General features: G+C 37.6%; 1 protein-coding gene across 1 annotated transcript in view; it reads left to right on the forward strand.

The window, feature by feature from the left end:
• The window catches only part of LARS1 (leucyl-tRNA synthetase 1), a 65,182-nt gene that overhangs the window by 26,070 nt on the left and 19,992 nt on the right, over positions 1-19,120 (forward strand). Inside the window, exons 13-23 of the mRNA XM_060008609.1 lie at positions 2,226-2,279; positions 3,045-3,185; positions 4,938-5,015; positions 9,055-9,140; positions 9,230-9,295; positions 9,386-9,468; positions 10,108-10,246; positions 10,997-11,209; positions 12,844-12,901; positions 15,189-15,252; positions 18,583-18,766. Of these exons, the coding sequence (XP_059864592.1) occupies positions 2,226-2,279; positions 3,045-3,185; positions 4,938-5,015; positions 9,055-9,140; positions 9,230-9,295; positions 9,386-9,468; positions 10,108-10,246; positions 10,997-11,209; positions 12,844-12,901; positions 15,189-15,252; positions 18,583-18,766 (1,166 nt within the window). The remainder of the gene's footprint in view (positions 1-2,225; positions 2,280-3,044; positions 3,186-4,937; positions 5,016-9,054; positions 9,141-9,229; positions 9,296-9,385; positions 9,469-10,107; positions 10,247-10,996; positions 11,210-12,843; positions 12,902-15,188; positions 15,253-18,582; positions 18,767-19,120) is intronic.

Here is a 19,120-nt window from a genome sequence, read left to right on the forward strand (position 1 = left end):
TCCTTTGTCAAAGATCAGTTGACTGTATTTATGAGGGACTCTTTCTGGGCTCTCTGTTATGTTCCATTGATCTATCTGTCTGTTCTTTTGCCAGCACCACACTATCTTGGTTATTATAACTTTATTATAAGTAAGTCTTGAAGTCAGACAGTGTCAGTCTTCTAACTTTATTCTTCTTTTATATTGAGTTGGCTATCCTGGGGCTTATTCCTCTCCACGTAAACTTTGGAATCAGTTTGTTGATATCCATAAAGTAACTAGTTAGAATTTTGATTGAGAGTGTATTGAATCTGTTGGTTAAGTTGAAAAGAACTGACATCTTGACAACATTATGTCTTCTAATCCTTGAACATGGAATATCTCTCCATTTATTCAGTTCTTCTTTGATGCTGTTCATCAGAGTTTTGTAGTTTTCCTCATATCTTACATTTACATTGTTAGTTTTGTACCTAAGTGCAATTGAACAACACAGGTTTGAACTGTGCGGGTCCATTTATAAGTCTTTTTTCAATAAATATGTACTACAGTACCAGGTGATCTGTGGTTGATTGAATTTGCAGATGTGGAACCACGGATACAGTGGTCTGACTGTAAAGATATATGCAGATTTTTGACTGCTTGGGGTAGTTGGCACCACTAACCCCCATGTTGTTGAAGGGGCAACTGTATTTAATTTTGGGGGTTACTAATGTAAATGGTATTGTGTTTTTAATTTCAAGTTCCACTTGTTAATTGTTGGTATATAGGAACACCATTGAATTTTGTGTTTTAGCCGTGTATCCTGCAACCTTTCTATAATTGCCTGTTAGTTCTAGGACGTTTTTTTTGTTGATTCTTTTGGATTTTCTACATAGGTGATCATGCTATCTGCAAACAATGACAGTTTTGTCTTCCTTCGCAGTCTGTATACCTTTTCTTTTCTTGCCTTATTTAATTACCAAGAGCATTCAGTATGATGTTGAAAAGGAGTAGTGAGAGGGGATATGTATTGTGTCTGATCTTAGTGGGAAAGCTTTGAATTTTTTGAAAATCATCAAGTATGATTTTAGCTGTAGGTTGGTTTTTTGTTTGTTTGTTTGTTTTTTTCTTTGGCCACGCTGCGTGGCTTGTGGGATCTTAGTTCCCCGGCCAGGGATTGAACCCTGCCCCCTGGCATTGAAAGCACGGAGTCCTAACCACTGGACCGCCAGGAAATTCCCTAGCTGTAGGTTTTTTATACATAGTCTTTACCAAGTTGAGAAAATCTGCTTCTATTCTAGTTTACTGAGAGTTTTTATCTTGAATAGGTATTGGATTTGGCCAAATACTTTTTTTCATCTGTTGATACGATTGTGTGATTATTCTTTTTTAACCTGTTGATGTGATGGATTTCGTAAAACTTTTGAAAAAAGGTTTGAGAAAAATTTTCTGATACTCACATTTTCATTGCAACCTGGAATATGAACCTCATTTTAAGTGGGGTGTGTGTGTGTGTGTGTGTGCATTTTTGCTTTTGGCTGTACAGTTTCATCATTTAAGTCATTCACTCTAACTTAAACTGTTTAGTTTTTTAAAATCATACGTCCTTTCTTGAGATATTTTGTAAAATTAAAAAATTGCTCTCTGTGGAGGGAAGAACAAAAATAGTTTAAGAAAGTTTGGAGGGTGCTTCTCTTAATGATTGTACAGTAAGTCCCCTACATACGAACCTTCAGGTTGTGAACTTTGAAAGCTGCGAATGTGCATCTGGTTCCAGCAAGGAACCAGAACCTATGCCATCCATGTTAGGCATGAGTGAACTTGCAGCTTGCCCTCCGTGTCCTGTTGCTGATGATCCTTCAGCTCTATCATCTCCCACCTCCTGTCTCTCCTCCAGTCAGTAACTCTTCTTGCCTGTTCACTTGATGCCAGCCCCTGTATGCCAGCTGTTGTACAGTACTATTGTAATATACTTTTCAAGGTACTGTACTGTAAGATTAAAAATATTTTCTTTATTTTTTGTGTTTGTTCGTCTTGTATGTATTATTTGTGTGAAAAGTATTATAAACCTGTTACAGTACAGTACTATATAGCTGATTGTGTTAGTTGGGTACCTAGGGTAATTTTGTTGGACTTACGAACAAATTGGACTTATGAACCAATTGGACTTATGAATGTGTTCTGGGAACGGAACGCGTTCGTATGTAGGGGACTTATTGCACCAGTGAACTATTGATCATTAATATTAACTTCCAATTTTTTTGTAGGCTTTACGAGCAAAATATGGAATTAGAGATGACATGGTCTTGCCATTTGAGCCTGTGAGTACATAGATGATTCAGAATATTAATATCCATTTCTTTATTAGAGAACAAAGAGCAGCTAGCACTTTACTTGTCACAGAATTACATAATTGGTAGAGTATGAAATAAGAGGGAGTTTAAGAGTTTGTTTGCTTTAACATGATATCTGCTGTGGTGGATAAGAGCAAAAGAAAAACCAGCAATAGACATTTTCTTAGCACCTGGCACCTGTAATTCTGAAACAAACAAATAGCCTTTTAGCATTACCAATTTTATAGTAGCTTATTTTCTAGTGTGGCCAATTTCCAGGCTTCTAAATACAAAATTTTGCCATATTACTCATGAATGTTTATGTTTTCATATTAGTATCTGCAGAAGAAAAAAAAATTAAATTACTAGTGAATAATTTTCATGAAGAATCCAGAAGACTTAATATAAACCAGAAATAAGACCATCCATAGATTTAGTTGTTTACAGCGTTTTGCTAGTTTCAACGTTATTTAATTAATTATGTGCCAGTGTGGGGTTGAGAGCTGGGGAAGTTGTGTATGTAGTGAGGGAGGGACAGTGCGGGGGATGGTGCAGAGAATGCGGGGGGTTCCTATAGAGAGTAGGAAGACACATTCACATCTGGATGTTAGTCCCTAATGTGTGACACTGCCCTAGTGATATATAAGATCTGAAGTGACTTCATTGGACAGTAGAGGCAAAAGGACTATGCCTTTAGGGCTGTTTTTGTGTTTATTCAATGTGAATAAGTTCTGACATTGCTCTTTTTTGCAGGTGCCAGTCATTGAAATTCCAGGTTTTGGACAGCTTTCTGCTGTAACCATGTGTGATGAGTTGAAAGTTCAGAGCCAGAATGACCGAGAAAAACTTGCAGAAGCAAAGGAGAAATTATACCTAAGAGGCTTTTATGATGGTGTAAGTAATAATTTTGTTATCATTTTTATTTGATTTACTTACTCCATGCTCTGTGATTTTCTTCTTAGTGGTTTAGAAAAAAACTATAGAAAAATTCAATATTGTTTCAGCTCTATCCTGTTTTGAGAAGGGATTACTATAAGATTGTGTTCTTCTATTTCCAAATTTATTTTTTTAATCTGTTTTGGTCCAATAGTATTTACGGAAATTCCATTTTTGTGCCCTCTAATCTCTGAGTGAATTTCTTGAGAAGATAAAGTTAGTTCATATTATTTTACAATAAATTCCAAAAGTTTATTGCATGGACCATACCTGGTCCCTTCTTTTGCTCTCTTAATTGTGGAGTTCATATTTTAAATAAGCAGTTTCATTCAGTTCATTAATTTACTTGTTAATGCCTATTCCATGCCATGTTAGCAAAACAGACAAGTTGTGAACCTCTCTTTTCTCCTCAATTGTGCATATGTTAACATGGCTTACATTTCCATGGAAAGATGATGAGGCTAGAGAAAGTAAAAACTCAATCAAGTTGCTAGTGACTTGAGGTTGAAATGAAGATTTTTAAGGCTGTAAGTGAGAATGTTCTTTATTTTTACCTTTACTTTCATTTCTCTGGATAACCAAGAATTGGTTGTACGTCCTTTTTAAAAGTAACTTACACGTTTTGGATGACAGTAAAAGCCAACACTTATAGAGCATTTATATATTAACTTACTTATATCTCAAAATAACCTTGTGAAGTGCCACTTATTCCCAATTTATAGGTGAGGAAATTGAGGCACTAAGAGATTAAGTAATTTACCTAAGATCAGCCAGACAGCCAGGCAGAGGCAGAACTGGGACTCAAACTAGGCATCTTGGCTCTAAGATTTGTGCTTTTAGCCCCTGTGCCATAATGATCTATAACTATAATTTCATAATGATGGATTAAGTAGATATGAAGCATCTTGGTACGTTAGAGAACTGGGGCAGAAAAAAGAACATGTGTCTTTTCCACTTAAGATAGAAACTATTAAGAATGCCCTGGCGGTCCAGTGGTTAGGACTCTGCACTCATTGCTGAGGGCCCAATTTCAATCCCTGGTCAGGGAACTAAAATCCCAATCCCATATGCCGTGCAGTGTGGCAAAAAAAAAAAAAAAGAAAGAAACTATTTGAGAGAGTCAACAGGAGTCAGATAGATGGAGGTCAGAGTATCAGCTGGAAGGGGATTGTAGCTTTGCTCTGTGACACCAATGGGCAAGTCATTACTTTGCCCTAGAATTAAGTCTCCCCGCTACGTAAAAGACAGAGTTGAAAAACAGTAGGCCTTCCTCTAAGAGCCAAGTTTATCACATGGGCAAGCAAAGGAGAATGCTTGCTGGCAACAGGCGGAGTTGTAAAGAGAAGCCTAAGTGGGGCCGAGCTGCATTTGCTCAGTTCCTTCTCCTAAAGCCTTCAGGAATGATGTGAGTTAGGGTAGAGGAATTCTCTTCACATGGAAACCTGAGAAGTGGGAAGGAAGTGAGCATTTCTTTCTAATCGTGTTCATAATACTTATCCTAGTTATACTGAAAGAAAAACAAGTGTGTTGTAAATATTAGCTGTCCAAGCTGTGCCAAAATAAAAATTTATGGTTCTAAATGTGATAAATTTCACACTAAAAATATTTTGGTTGTGTGTGCAAGTAAATTTAGTTAGGGAAAGTTCTAGGGGGGGCACCCAAAGCAAATTTTAATTGTATGTGCTTTTTCCCTACTTCTCATCCTTTTAGGTAATGTTGGTGGATGGATTTAAGGGACAGAAGGTCCAAGATGTAAAGAAGACTATTAAAAACAAGATGATTGACACTGTATGTAATAGGCTATCCTCTGAACGCTGTTTTAGGAGAAGAGCTTTCAGTTAATAGACTTTACAGTGTTACTTAGCAGTGAGTTCTGTAGTAGAACCTGGAGCTATATTAAAGGTATAATTTTATTTATATATAAAACTGGAGACCTATTTAACAGTTCATTTAACTTGAACATCCCACCTGTAATGTTGATGAAGATAGTGTTCTAAAGTTGGCATGTACAAATCACGCCCAGAGAATTTTAGTGATGCTTCCTGGCAGTAACCATTCGAGGTACTGGTAGTTGACAGTTCTTTATGTAGTACTTTATACTTTAATCCTTTTTCCCCCTCTTCATTTTTGTTGTAACTTTTTTCTGTTGAGTTACTTAACTTTTGAAATTGAATTTTTATTTTTGACAGTTGTGTATACCCATAATACAGAGAGACAATGATCTGTAAGTCTTATTAAAATAAAAAAAGCAGCAATTTCCTCTCCATCCTTCCACATTCTCTTTAATTTCTCTTCCTTGGACAGGCTTACTTGCATCTCTTTTAGTTATTTCTTTTAGTATTGACCTCTGCCTCTCTTATAGATCTCTAATCTAAATACTTGTAGTGTAATTTAAAAATTTTTCAATTTTAGCCATCAGCCATAGACTTCCTACTGTGGAAGATCAAGATTTAACTCTTCTCCAACCTGTGGCTTCCTCTCTAACCTCGCTTTTGTATACACTTCTCCACCCCCCATCTTCCTAGTATAGGTATGTTATAATTTATGTTAGAGCAGTAGTCAGTGTACGTTTTTGAGACATGGCTGATCCATAATGTAGTATACAATGAGAACTTCTCTTCCCTAGCTTTTGGTTTTCCCTAGAGTTAATAACTGCCCTTTTTTTCCCCCCACTTTTCTTACTTTTAAATACAGTTATCAATACTTCATCCCCAAACTCTGTCCCAACTGTTTATTTCTCCTCTCAGTACCTTCAAACACATGAGTATGCTGTTGTTTACATCTTAGAGAACGTTCTCCTAGAGCCTTCTGGCCTGTTGTAATTATCCACAGCGTTTGCTTACTGTAGGTGTGCACAGATGTCATCTGGGATGTTCCTCCACCATTACTTAGGATTTCCTTTGCTTCTCTTGAGTTGGATCTGCTGTTTCCTTGCTCCCATGGCTTCTTCTTTCTTATTTACTTTCTTGTTTTGGTGATGCTCTGCCTCTAGTAGTGTTCCTGAAAAACAGTGCCTGGAAGGTAAATTTTTGTGACCTTCCATGTCTGAAGTATCTTTATTCTGTCCTCATACTTGAATGCCTGGGTGTAGGATTCTGGGTTGGAAATAATTTTCCCTTAAAAATTTGAAGGCCATTACCCATGGTGTTCTGGTTCAGTGATGCTGTTGAGAAGTCCGAAACCATTCTGGTAATAATGGATCTTTTATAAGTGACCTGTGTCTCCACTGTTCCCTGCACTGCCCCCCACCATGCCAAAGCTTATAGAATCTTCTCTTTTCTTCCAGTATTTTGAAATTTCATGAAGATTTATTTTGGTGTAGGTCAGTTTTCATTCATTCTTCTGGCTGTATGCTGGGCTCCTTCAATCTGGAAACTTATGTTCTCCAATTTTGGGAAAATTTCTTGACTTTTTTGTTTAATTATTTTATCCCTTTCCATTCTTTATTTTTGCTCTCTGAATTCTTATTATTCAGATATTGGATCTCTTAGACTCTGAAAGTTCTTTTGCTCTTCTATCTGGGGGAGTCCCTCACCTTTTTCTTCCTGTGAGTTTTTGTTCGTTTGTTTACTGTTTTTTTTTTTTTTTTTTTGTGGTACGCGGGCCTCTCACTGTTGTAGCCTCTCCCATTGTGGAGCACAGGCTCCGGACGCGCAGGCTCAGTGGCCATGGCTCACAGGCCCAGCCGCTCCGCGGCATGTGGGATCTTCCTGGACTGCGGCACAAACCCGTGTCCCCTGCATCGACAGGCGGAGTCTCAACCACTGCGCCACCAGGGAAGCCCTTCTGTGTTTTTTATATCTGCTACTTGTGTGCTTGTGTGTGTGTGTATAAATAAATGTTTCTAAGAATTCATTAAAATTTTTTTCTTTGTGTGGAAAATTTCAAATTTATGAAAAAATGGAGTAGTATAATGAATTCTTATGTACCTCTTACCCAGCTTCAGCATTTACCAACTCAGAGCCAGTTTAAGAGCTTATTGTTATCTGATCCTTTTTTTATAGGATGCCGCTATTCTTGTTTCAGGGGTATGAAACTTTAATCTCTTATTAATCTGAGGAAGACTATTGGTATTTAAGAGTGGGTACAAAAAGATGATTGGAACCTTTTTGGATATGGGTAGGGCTTGTCTCTGGGCTTCGCTGGGAGAGATCTGGAAGGTCCATTTGGACCTTAGGGAGACCTGATGTTAGCCTTGATGTTAATTAGGGCTTCTTGGTTTGTTAGATTCCCCTCAGAAGATTCTTCAGTTTCCGGTTTAAACGGTCTAAACTAACTGAGCATTCTGGGAGCTAAATGGTGGAAGATTACTAGGTTGGGTTCCAACACCCAATGTGCTGACTTTCACTTAATCCCTCTTTTTCACTATGATACCCATACCCTCAACTTCATCCTCTGGTTGACTCTCTTTTGTCCTCTCCAGAGAGTAAACCTTCACTGTTCTGCTGGCATAGGAAGGGGCAGTTGCCTGTCTGCATGGTGTGGGATTAGGGTGTCTGGGGTTCTAACTTCTTGAAAAGACTTCAGTTAGTCCCCCTGTTTCCAGTCTCACGTTACCTCCTCTTCCAGAACTATCTTGTGCCACAAATCCTGAGTCTTTTTGGAGGTTCTGTAATGCAAACTGAATTGCTTTTCAGCCTTCTCTTCTGTGGGCTTAGGATTCAGCTAGCTTCCTTTGATCTGCTAATACAATTGTCACTCATTTTACTTTTTAGTTTCCAAAATTTGGTTGATGTTATTTCTTCTCCCATTCTTGTTGTCTTTGTAGCTTCATACCATTAAGACAAAAAAAGCCTCTTTGTTGTTATTTTGTTAGAATTTTGAGAGGGAGCAGAGTTAATTAAGTGTCTGTTTTTAATTTACCATCTTTAAACCAAAGTCCTACCTATTTAAGTTCAGTGTGAAGAACTTGCATTAAGAACACAGAGCAATGAATCATTTTTTGAATAATAATGCTGAATTTTATTTTTAAAAATTATCCTAGCCTAATAAGTTTGGGATTATAATACATTAAAAGATATTTGTATTTTTTTCTAAAAGTAAAATTTATGGTCAGTTTTCTAGTGGGAATTTTTCATGATGCTATAAATCTTTAGTAAAAGTATTTTCTGTGTTTAATTTTTGTACATCTCTTTTTTTTTAAAGGCAGTGGTTCTGTGCATCTATTTTCTTTATATATATATATATGTATAAACATCTTTATTGGGGTATAATTGCTTTATAATGGTGTGTTAGTTTCTGCTTTATAACAAAGTGAATCAGTTATACATATACATATGTTCCCATATCTCTTGCATCTCCATCCCTCCCACCCTCCCTATCCCTCCCCTCCAGGCGGTCACAAAGTACGGAGCTGACCTCCCTGTGCTATGCGGCTGCTTCCCACTAGCTATCTACCTTACGTTTGGTAGTGTATATATGTCCATGCCTCTCTCTCGCTTTGTCACAGCTCACCCTTCCCCCTCCCCATATCCTCCTCTTTATATTTTTATTATAACAAGAATAAAAGGCTGCCCTAGGCAGCCTAACCTTCAAACCATAGCATTAGAAACTGTTAAACATCTTTCACTCTGAAAAGGAATAAGCTGTACCTAGAGAAGGTGGTGATCCATTTGATGAAGGTGCACGCCTTTTCAGAAGCAAGTGTTATACAGAAAGAAAAGCACATAACTTCTACCCTGGGAAGAGGGAAGACATAATGAAAACCTGGGGTTTTGGTTATGGGTGGTAGAGCATTTTTTTTTCTAAAATGTTACTTTTCTTTTCCTTGAGGAATAGAGATTGCCTTGACATAATATCTGATATATTTTTATTTACTTCCGTTTAGGGAGATGCATATATTTACATGGAACCAGAGAAACAAGTTATGTCCAGGTCTTCAGATGAATGCGTCGTGGCCCTGTGTGACCAGTGGTTAGTTTTTCTTATAGCAAGAAGAAATTTCCTTCTGTCACTTTGCTTATCCTTGACTTTTTTTTTTTAATCAATTCGTCCACCCCCAGGTACTTGGATTATGGAGAAGAGAACTGGAAAAAACAGACATCCCAGTGCTTGAAGAACCTGGAAACGTAAGATGGGAGAAAGTGATAGGGAAGGAGATGAGAAACAGGGAAGACAATGAAGCTGGAGAGAGATACTTTATCTTCTACTCTCTCCAGGTTCTGTGAGGAGACCAGGAGGAATTTTGAAGCTACCTTAGATTGGCTGCAAGAGCATGCTTGCTCAAGAACTTATGGCTTAGGTAAGCAAACTTCAAAATTTTCTGTTTGAATGACTTTGCCAGTTACACAGCAAATTAAAACTTCACCTTTTTTTCTTCTCTTCCAGTGTGTTTCTGAATTGGAAGTGAGAGGTTTTGGTTAGAGGGTGAAGGAAACTAGGATGTGGTCCCTTACCATCTACCTGGTGGTAGAAGTATCTAATGCCCATATAGCTTTTTTTTTTTTTTTTTTTTTTTTTTGCGATACGTGGGCCTCTCACTGTTGTGGCCTCTCCCGTTGCGGAGCACAGGCTCTGGACGCGCAGGCTCAGCGGCCATGGCTCACGGGCCCAGCCGCTCCGCGGCATGTGGGATCTTCCCGGACCGGGGCACGAACCCGCGTCCCCTGTATCGGCAGGCGGACTCTCAACCACTGCGCCACCAAGGAAGCCCCCATATAGGTTTTATGATGCAGTTTCTTTTTAATAGAAAGTTTCTAGTGCTTCAACCATTTTGTTTTTTTTATTTACTGGTTTATTTATATTAATTATTCAAGTAAACTTAAGAACCTAAATAAGTAGCTTTGTCAGTGCTATAGACCTGCTCTTAAAAATGTGAATTTTGTAGATGAAGTGTCTCTTAGGTTCCTCATGCATTAATTATCTTCTTTTTATCTCACAGGTACTCGTCTGCCGTGGGATGAGCAGTGGCTGATTGAATCACTCTCTGACTCCACTATTTACATGGCATTTTACACAGTTGCACATCTGTTGCAGGGAGGTAACTTGCGTGGACAGACAGAGTCTCCACTGGGCATCAGGTTGGTAAATGGATAAGGGGAAGGAATGTAATTTGTTAGCATGAGGTGATCTTTTGATTTATGTATTGAAAATTCTTTCTTTTTTTTTTTAAAATATATTTTATTTTTATTTATTTTTGGCTGTGTTGGGTCTTTGTTGCTGCACTTGGGCTTTCTCTAGTTGTGGTGAGCGGGAGCTGCTCTTCATTGCATTGCGCAGGCTTCTCATTGCGGTGGCTTCTCTTGTTGCGGAGCATGGGCTCTAGGCGCACGGGCTTCAGTAGTTGTGGCTCACGGGCTCTAGAGCACAGGTTCAGTAGTTGTGGCTCACGGGCTTAGTTGTTCTGTGGCACGTGGGATCTTCCTGGACCAGGGCTCAAACCCGTGTCCCCTGCTTTGGCAGGCAGGCTCTTAACCACTGCGCCACCAGGGAAGCCAGAAAATTCTAATAATTAGTTTTTATAAGAATTCATTTAGTGGAATTTTGTCATGATGTTTTTGCTTTTTTTGCATTGAACTGAGAAAGAAAGTAGTAAATAGCCCCTTCTCTATTATCCATTCTTCATTCTTACGGGAGTCTGTTGACCTCATTTGTTACTGTAAAACATTAAGAAAGTGTTTCCTACTTCATGGTTGGATTAGAATGCTGATTTTTTGAAAGAAATTATATATATATATATATATATATATATATATATATATATATATATATATATATATATATATATATATAGTTGTTGTTGTTTGTTTGTTTCTTTTATTTTAATACAGACCACAGCAGATGACCAAGGAAGTTTGGGATTATGTTTTCTTCAAGGAGGCTCCATTTCCTAAAACTCAGATCCCAAAGGAAAAATTAGATCAGTTAAAGCAGGAATTTGAGTTCTGGTATCCTGTGGATCTTCGAGCCTCTGGCAAGGATCTTATTCCAAATCATCTTTCATATTTCCTTTATAATCATGTGGCTATGTGGCCAGAAGAAAGGTGAGTGCCAAAAAAGATGCAGACTAAATTTATTGATTATTGACAAGGGTGCCTTGTGGCTTCAAATATATAGATGTTATTGTGGGGGGGTATAGTTAGATTTAACAGTTACATTCTTTTTCTTATATTAAATGTACTGAAGGAGAAAGCACACCTCCTCCTATCTGTTATATCCAGAAATCTTCGTACCTACCTTGGGCCACCAAAGCATGTCACATTTCAGGTACTCTGTCAGTAATTCCCTTGACCTGTTACATGACTCATTTGACCTGTTAGATGCTGGAATAAAGGCGATTTCAGACAGAGCCTAGGACATTAGAATGGGAAGGAAACATCCCTTTAGAGCTGAGAGCCCCAAGGTTCCAGCATTAAGTAGTGATGTTCTGACTAGAATCTGGGTCAAAGATGCATTTGTTAATACCATGTGCTCAAGAGTAATCCTTCTATCATCTTCCCTCTTGATCCAGACATGTCTCTGTGCCTTTTCCTCCTGTCCTCAAGTAGCTGAAGAAACAAACCCCTTCCACTGTTCAAATTTAATTTTGTAAAACCAAAGCAATCTCATGGGACTTTTTGTATTTAGGATGAGATTGCATTTAGAATGAGATTACATTTTCTTTCTCAAGAATAAAAGGGAGATTTTGAAGAAGAGGAATAAAATAAATATGATGTGGTTCTTGTCATCCAGTTATTTTTCTCTGTTGGTTAAAATGTATTTTTGGAGATACCAGGTGTCTCAGAAGTACTTGTTAGTAATATAGTTGAATATTTATCCCCTTGCATCAAGTTTTGGACATGTATTAGGGTTTTAAAAATTAAAGATAAGTAGTAGCTTCAAGTGCTTTTGTCAGACACTCTTCTAATCACTTTTAGTAACTCGTGTAATTTTCACTACAACTTTTCGAGGAAGGTCTGTAATATCCTCGTTTTTACGGACAAGGAACCTTCGTGAGGCATAGAGAGCTCAAAATGACTTACCCAGAGTTACCCAGCAATGGCAGAACCAGGATGCAGAACCCAGCAGTCTGGCTCCAGAACTCTTGCTCTTAACATTACCCTCTACATGATCTCATTGTTAGAATGAATGAATGATATGTACATAGTTTGAAAATTCAAACAGCTCATAAGGGTACAAAGTTAAAAGTGAACTTTCACCCTTTTCCCTGTATTAGTCTATTTCCCAAAGCTCATCACTGCTACTGCTTTCTTGTGACTTCTTCTGGAAAACGTGTGTATGCATATACCAGCAGCAGATATCTATACTTGTTTATTTTTAATTTATACAAAGATGCCACATTATAGACAGTATTCTGTCTCTTGTTTTTTCCTTGTAATAGTATATTTCTAAGATCTTTTTATTTATATATATATAGCTGTGCCTGTATTTTAAAAATAGTTAACGTAGTATTTCATTGTATTCCTGTACCATAGTTTATATCAGTATAACCAGTCCTTTACTAATGGATACTTTCCTTGTTTTCATTGGTTTCCTGTTATGAACAGGACTCAATTAATATCCCTGCACATTTGCCTTAGCAATCTTTTATGAATCTTTTAGCATTTACCTCAAATTTTTAAGCCTAAACCATAATCTTTAAGTTTTATTTTCTATCTTTAAACATTTTCCTGTCAAGTGATAAATGGCCTGTAGCTGTGAGAGCAAATGGACATCTCCTCCTCAACTCTGAGAAGGTAAGGCTCATTGCCTCTTGAAAGGTTAAAATGCTACAGAAAAGTTTTTCAGATTTAGGATGTTGTACTTTTTAAAGAAATAAAGAATGTGAAAATCAGAGAGTTAAATATCTTCCATTTAAAATGTTTAGGACTACCAGCGTAAATGAGAAGTTTATTTTAAAATTGAGTGAGTGGAGTAGATAGTATTAGTTGAGAGGTGGGATGGGGAAAACTTCCCTATTATAACATTTGTATTAGAGTGGCAAAGGGTGACACAAATTTTTACGGGAGGAGAGAGAGAAAGGGACAGGAAATGTAAAGATCTAGCATTGTGACCCAACAATATCTTTCTCATTAAGTTGAGAAAATAATTTGGTGGTTTTTGCTTTATACTGTGACTGGCCACTAAATTAGAATAATAGAATTTTGGAGTTTATAGGATTTTAAAATGTCATTTAATGCTTCTTTCCAAATGGTATCTCTCTCCTCATACTACTGCAACTTCCCTTTTTCATTACCACTACTAATATATTCAATATATGATTTTTTTTATGCTACATAAGACTTCACCTAATTATTCAATATCCTCACCAGGAATTATGCCAACCTCTTGACAAGCCCTTGTTTGCCCCATGATGCTTTTGTGTACATTAGAAAGGGGCACCCTTCCTCAACTAAACAAAAAAAATTAAGTTACAATATTATTTATTTCTCATTAATAACAATTGTAATAAGTTGGATTTGTTCCAACCAGTGAATCTTGCTACATCTGATGGAATATTAATGGTAAAAGAATATTCATTGCTATAGGTATGTCATAATGAAAATAGTTATAGATTTAAACGTAGCAGATGATATGAATTGCAAAATGAGATGTTATTTTTTACCAGTGTCCTAATATTGAAAGGGAATAAAAAAGTTCATGTAAGGTAACCTGTACATTAGGCTGAAAAATAGCTATTTTATAGATTTTGTTAAATCAACAAGGACTTCGGGCCTCTCACTGTTGTGGCCTCTCCCGTTGCGGAGCACAGGCTCCGGACGTGCAGGCTCAGCGGCCATGGCTCACAGACCCAGCCGATCCGCGGCATGTGGGATCTTTCCGGGCTGGGGCACGAACCTGTGTCCCCTGCATCAGCAGGCAGACTCCCAACCACTGCGCCACCAGGGAAGCCCCAACAAGGACTTTTGATTATCAAACTCATTTGTTCTTTGTAGGACAAAGTGAACCATATATGTATTTATATATATGTATGTGTATATATGGGTGTATGTATATGTGAGTATATAAATAGGAATCCTGTTATAACATGACATTTCCTTTGGTCTCCACATTGTTGTGCTATATGTACATTACACTCATTTTATTAGAACAAAATATTTTACTGCCATATAATAGAAAATTGATAGAATGACCACCTCTCTTTGGTATCAGCAAAGTTACAAAAACATAAACATTTTTTAAATAGTAAAGATTGCTAGGCTGGGCACAGTTCCTCCTTAGTTGTGCTGCCTTCAGGCAGAGCACAACTTGAGTAGCCAGTTGTGACCCTAATGACAGGAGGTTCCCTAAAACCCTAATTTTGACCTCATGAGCTTGTCCATTCATTTCTGAATGACTCTAATTGCTATAAAGCTCTTCTGTGTTTTTTTTTAATTTTTCTTTCATTTATTTATTTTGGCTGCGTTTGGTCTTCGTTGCTGTGCGTGGGCTTTCTCTAGTTGTAGCAAGTGGGGCTTTCTCTAGTTGCAGCAACCCTTGGTTGAGGCGCAAGCTTCTCATTGCGGTGGCTTCTCTTATTGCAGAGCACGGGCTCTAGGCACGTGGGCTCCGTAGTTGTGGCGCACGGGCTTAGTTGCTCCGCGGCATGTGGGATCTTCCTGGACCAGGGCTCGAACCTATGTCCCCTGCATTGGCAGGTGGATTCTTAACCACTGCACCACCAGGGAGGCCCTAAAGCTCTTCTTTATGACCAGCTGAAGTATTCCAGAGTTATAGTGGAATCATCCATGTGTGTAAACCAATTCCCAAGGGACAGTATTGGTTAATGGAAAGAGCCGTGGACTGAGTATCAGACTGGAGATGCTGTCCTAGCTTTGTCACTGACTAGATTAGTGACTCAGACAAGTCACTTCAGTTTTCTCCTCTATAAAGTTAGTATAAGGTATCTTTTCCTTTCCATGCTTCTGATCCTTTTGGTTTTTATCTGATTGTGGCCAACCTATTTAATTTGATGTGGCTGATTTGGTTTATTTTATTTATATATACTCTTACTAATGCCTGATCATTGACTTTCTCTTTCAGATGTCAAAATCCACAGGCAACTTCCTCACTTTGACCCAAGCTCTTGACAAATATTCAGCCGATGGTGAGTATGCTTTTTTGTTATTGCTGTTGCATAGTGTCCAGTTCTCCTCATATTACAGAAGGCAAGTTAGCATTGTTGTTTCAGTTTCATTGCTTTTCTCTTTCGCTTTTACCGGTACTTTAAAATATTCATGTTTTCTTTGTGTACAGGAACGTAATTTTTAAAACATAAGAATTGCTGATCTGATCTGTTTAGGAACAGATTTAAGCTAAGATTATTAGTCTTCTTTCAAAGGAAACTCACTGTAAGTGCTACCTGGTTTGTTCCTAATTTCATGCTACTTCTAAGATTAAAGAGTTGGTTTGTAGGGGGACTTCCCTGGAGGTCCAGTGGTTAGGACTTCGCCTTCCAATGCAGGGGGTGCAGGTTCGATCCCTGGTCGGGGAGCTAAGATCCCACATGCCTTGCGGCCAAAAAACCAAAACATAGAAGAGAAGCAACGTTGTAACAAATTCAATAAAGACTTTAAAAATGGTCCACATCAAAAAAAAAAAAATCTTAAAGAAAAAAAATAGTTGGTTTGTAGAGATGTTAAGTATGTAGGAACCTTTTTCAAAGTATTTCCTCCATATTTGGTATACATATAAGTGACTTGAACCTAGGAGCATTATTTCTTCAAAAAATATGTTTTCTCTGGCCTCATTACTATTCCATTTAACTGTTACTTTGTCAAGAGAAGAAATGCACTGTCTAACCTGAAAGAACCAGTCATTTCTTATGTAATCCAGTCTTTGGTCATCATGGCTGATCATTTGCTGATCATGGCTACTATAGTTTGAGAGTGCACTGAAGGGGTTGGGGAAGAACTAACCTAAGTTACTTAGAAAAACAGTATTTTGACTGAACACAGTAAGGCAAAAAGAACTGTGCACAAATACTGTAGTTATTTTCTTTTAAAGAGGTGTAGATTAGCAATTCTGAAACTTTTATGGGTTTACTGGGATTTAACAAATAAATATATTATAGATGAGAGCTCATTGTCAGAAGCTATAAATAGGTCAAGAGGAAATGCTAGAATGAACCCTGTGGTGTTGGATTGGAATTGGCAACATCAATATGAACTCACAGGTTTTATTTTACATACAGATATAAAAATAAACATAGATTAATGTGTGGGTTAGTATACATGCATTTATTTTCCTAGTTCTTTCTGCTGAGAGAGCCCATGGGTAATGAAACACCTGGCATTGAGATCTTGGTTTCCAAATACCATTCTCCAATAAAAGGAACTAGGGTTCCTAGGAGAAGGGTTGATTTGAGGGCTGGAGTAGGGAACATACAAGATGAGCATGGAACATTTTATGATGCCAGAAAGTAAGGAAATGTTTAAAAAAGGATGGGGACAGTTTGAAAGGGCACAGGAGTCAACCTGACGGGGCTCCCAATTGTCCACGCTAGAGCAGTTTAGGAAACAAAGTAAATAATGATAGTATTGAATTATAACCCAGTGAATAAATTAAATATTTATGAATCCATATGAATGTATAGTAATAATTGAATAAATAAATAAGTGGAGTAGGGACTGTTCTTCCTTTCAGAAGAATTCCAAGTAATAAAGTAGAAGGACTGAGTGAAATATAAAATCACCATTAGACAAACATCATAGTAATATTGTCACAGACAAGATCCATCAGTGGTTGCCAAAATAAATGGGTGAAAGTTAAAAAAAAAAAAAGATTATTTGCATATTCTCAGAGTATCTCTCCCAAGATATTTCTTAATCACAAAGGGAAAAACAGTAACTTTACAGTGGAGAAACTTGGCAGACAGTCTACCTGACCAAGTGAGGAAGGTTTGCACTTTAGAGTTGCTTAGGTTTGTACTTTAGAGTTGCTTAGTCCTGGTGTATTTTTAAGTTTTCTTTTTTTTCCTCATTACCTACCTCCCTGATAATGATGCACTGAGAAAGGCACACAGCATCACTTTTGTGATATTCTTGCCAGAGGTTCATAACATCAGTTTAATCATGAGAAAACATCAGACAAACCCAAGCTGGGAGAAATTCTATTAAATACCTGACTACTGTTCATCAGAAGTCAAGGTCCAGGACAGACTGAGAAACTGTCACAGATTTGAAGAGACCAAGGAGATACAACAGTCAAATGCAAGGTGGGATTCTGGATTGGATCCTAGAACAGAGAAGGATATTAGAGGAAGCACTGGTGAAATTTGAATAAACTCTGTAGTTCAGTTAATAGTATCATACTAATGTTAACTTCCTGCTTTTGAAACTGTGGTTATGTAAGCTGTTAACATTAAGAGAGTCCGGTAGATGGTATATGTTTATTCTCATCTTTGGCATCTTTTCTGTAACTGTAAAATTACTTCAATATAAAAAGTTAAAAAAATGTGTTCAGCTTCTTGTGTATTGTAAAAGATGTTTAATGCATACATAACTTGATGTTACATATTCTCATCTCCTCCTTTAAGGCGCAGATGGTAGCATATACCCTACATACTGTTTTGAAATTTGCCTTCTTCACTTAGTTCGTATTTGAGATCACTTCATGTTGATACACAAGAGTTACCTCACTCTTTTACAGCAATATAGTCTTCCATTGCAAGGATGTCCTGTAATTTACTTAGACTCTTATTGATGATTTTTTCAATATTTTAGAATGGAAGATTTTGGTTGAAAAGTTGTATTTCGTTAGTAGGAAAGTTGGAAGAATCTGCTTTTAGGACTAAGAAAATCTGTATTTGTGCACATAAGGCACTTCTGTGTGTTCTTTTTTTTTTGTGGTACGCAGACCTCTCACTGTTGTGGCCTCTCCCGTTGCGAAGCACAGGCTCCGGATGCGCAGGCTCAGCAAGCCATGGCTCACGGGCCCAGCCGCTCCGCGGCATGTGGGATCTTCCTGGTCCGGGGCACGAACCTGTGTCCCCTGCATCGGCAGGTGGACTCTCAACCACTGCGCCACCAGGGGAGCCCACTTCTGTGTGTTCTTATTGCATTAAAATACAATAATATTTTGCTACCTATAAATGAGGCTGAGATGTTGATAGGGATATCTTTCCCCAGTTTAGCATTTTTTCCCTCTGCCTCATTAAAGATCACTTTATCTCATTAACTCAACATGCCTGAGAAGAAACACATATTGATGCTAAGTGTATGCAAATCAATACAGAAAATTCAGATATTTTAGCAACATCATTATGGATTCTACTTTTGGTGATCTTTATTTTTGCTGTTGATATATGCAGTCCTTTAAAGCGTTTGTTATTTCTTAATTTATATGTAGGCTTGGCAGTGTACTCAACTGGATACGTAGTTGATATGCAGTAACCTCATTTTTAAATCATCGATTGATTTTTTTTTTCTTCTTCCAGGAATGCGCTTGGCTCTGGCTGATGCTGGTGACACTGTTGAAGATGCTAACTTTGTGGAAACCATGGCAGATGCAGGTATTCTCCGTCTGTACACCTGGGTGGAATGGGTGAAAGAAATGGTTGCCAACTGGGATAGCCTAAGAAGTGGTCCTGCCAACACCTTCAATGATAGAGTTTTCGCCAGGTAATCTATGGACCCCAACCACTTTGTACTTTAGAGTTGCTTAGTCCTGCTGTATTTTTAAGTTTTCTTTTTTTTCCTTATTAAATAAATTAGATGTTAATAATAACTACTATTCACTGAAAGCTTACTTGTGCCAGGTACTATGCTAATTACTTTGCATCCATTATCTGATTTTAGCCTTCTAGCAATTTTATATGATAAAGATATTAGCTCTATTTTATAGTTAAAAAAATTGAAGCTTAGAAAAATTAAGTATTTCATTAAATGTCTCAAAGCTGGTAATTTCAGACTTGGGATATGAATTTGTTTCTGTCTCCAAAGCCCATTCTCATGACCATTTTACCATGCTGTCTT

The sequence above is a fragment of the Delphinus delphis genome, chromosome 3 (assembly GCF_949987515.2).
Source record: "Delphinus delphis chromosome 3, mDelDel1.2, whole genome shotgun sequence".
Classification (NCBI taxonomy): Eukaryota; Metazoa; Chordata; class Mammalia; order Artiodactyla; family Delphinidae; genus Delphinus; species Delphinus delphis.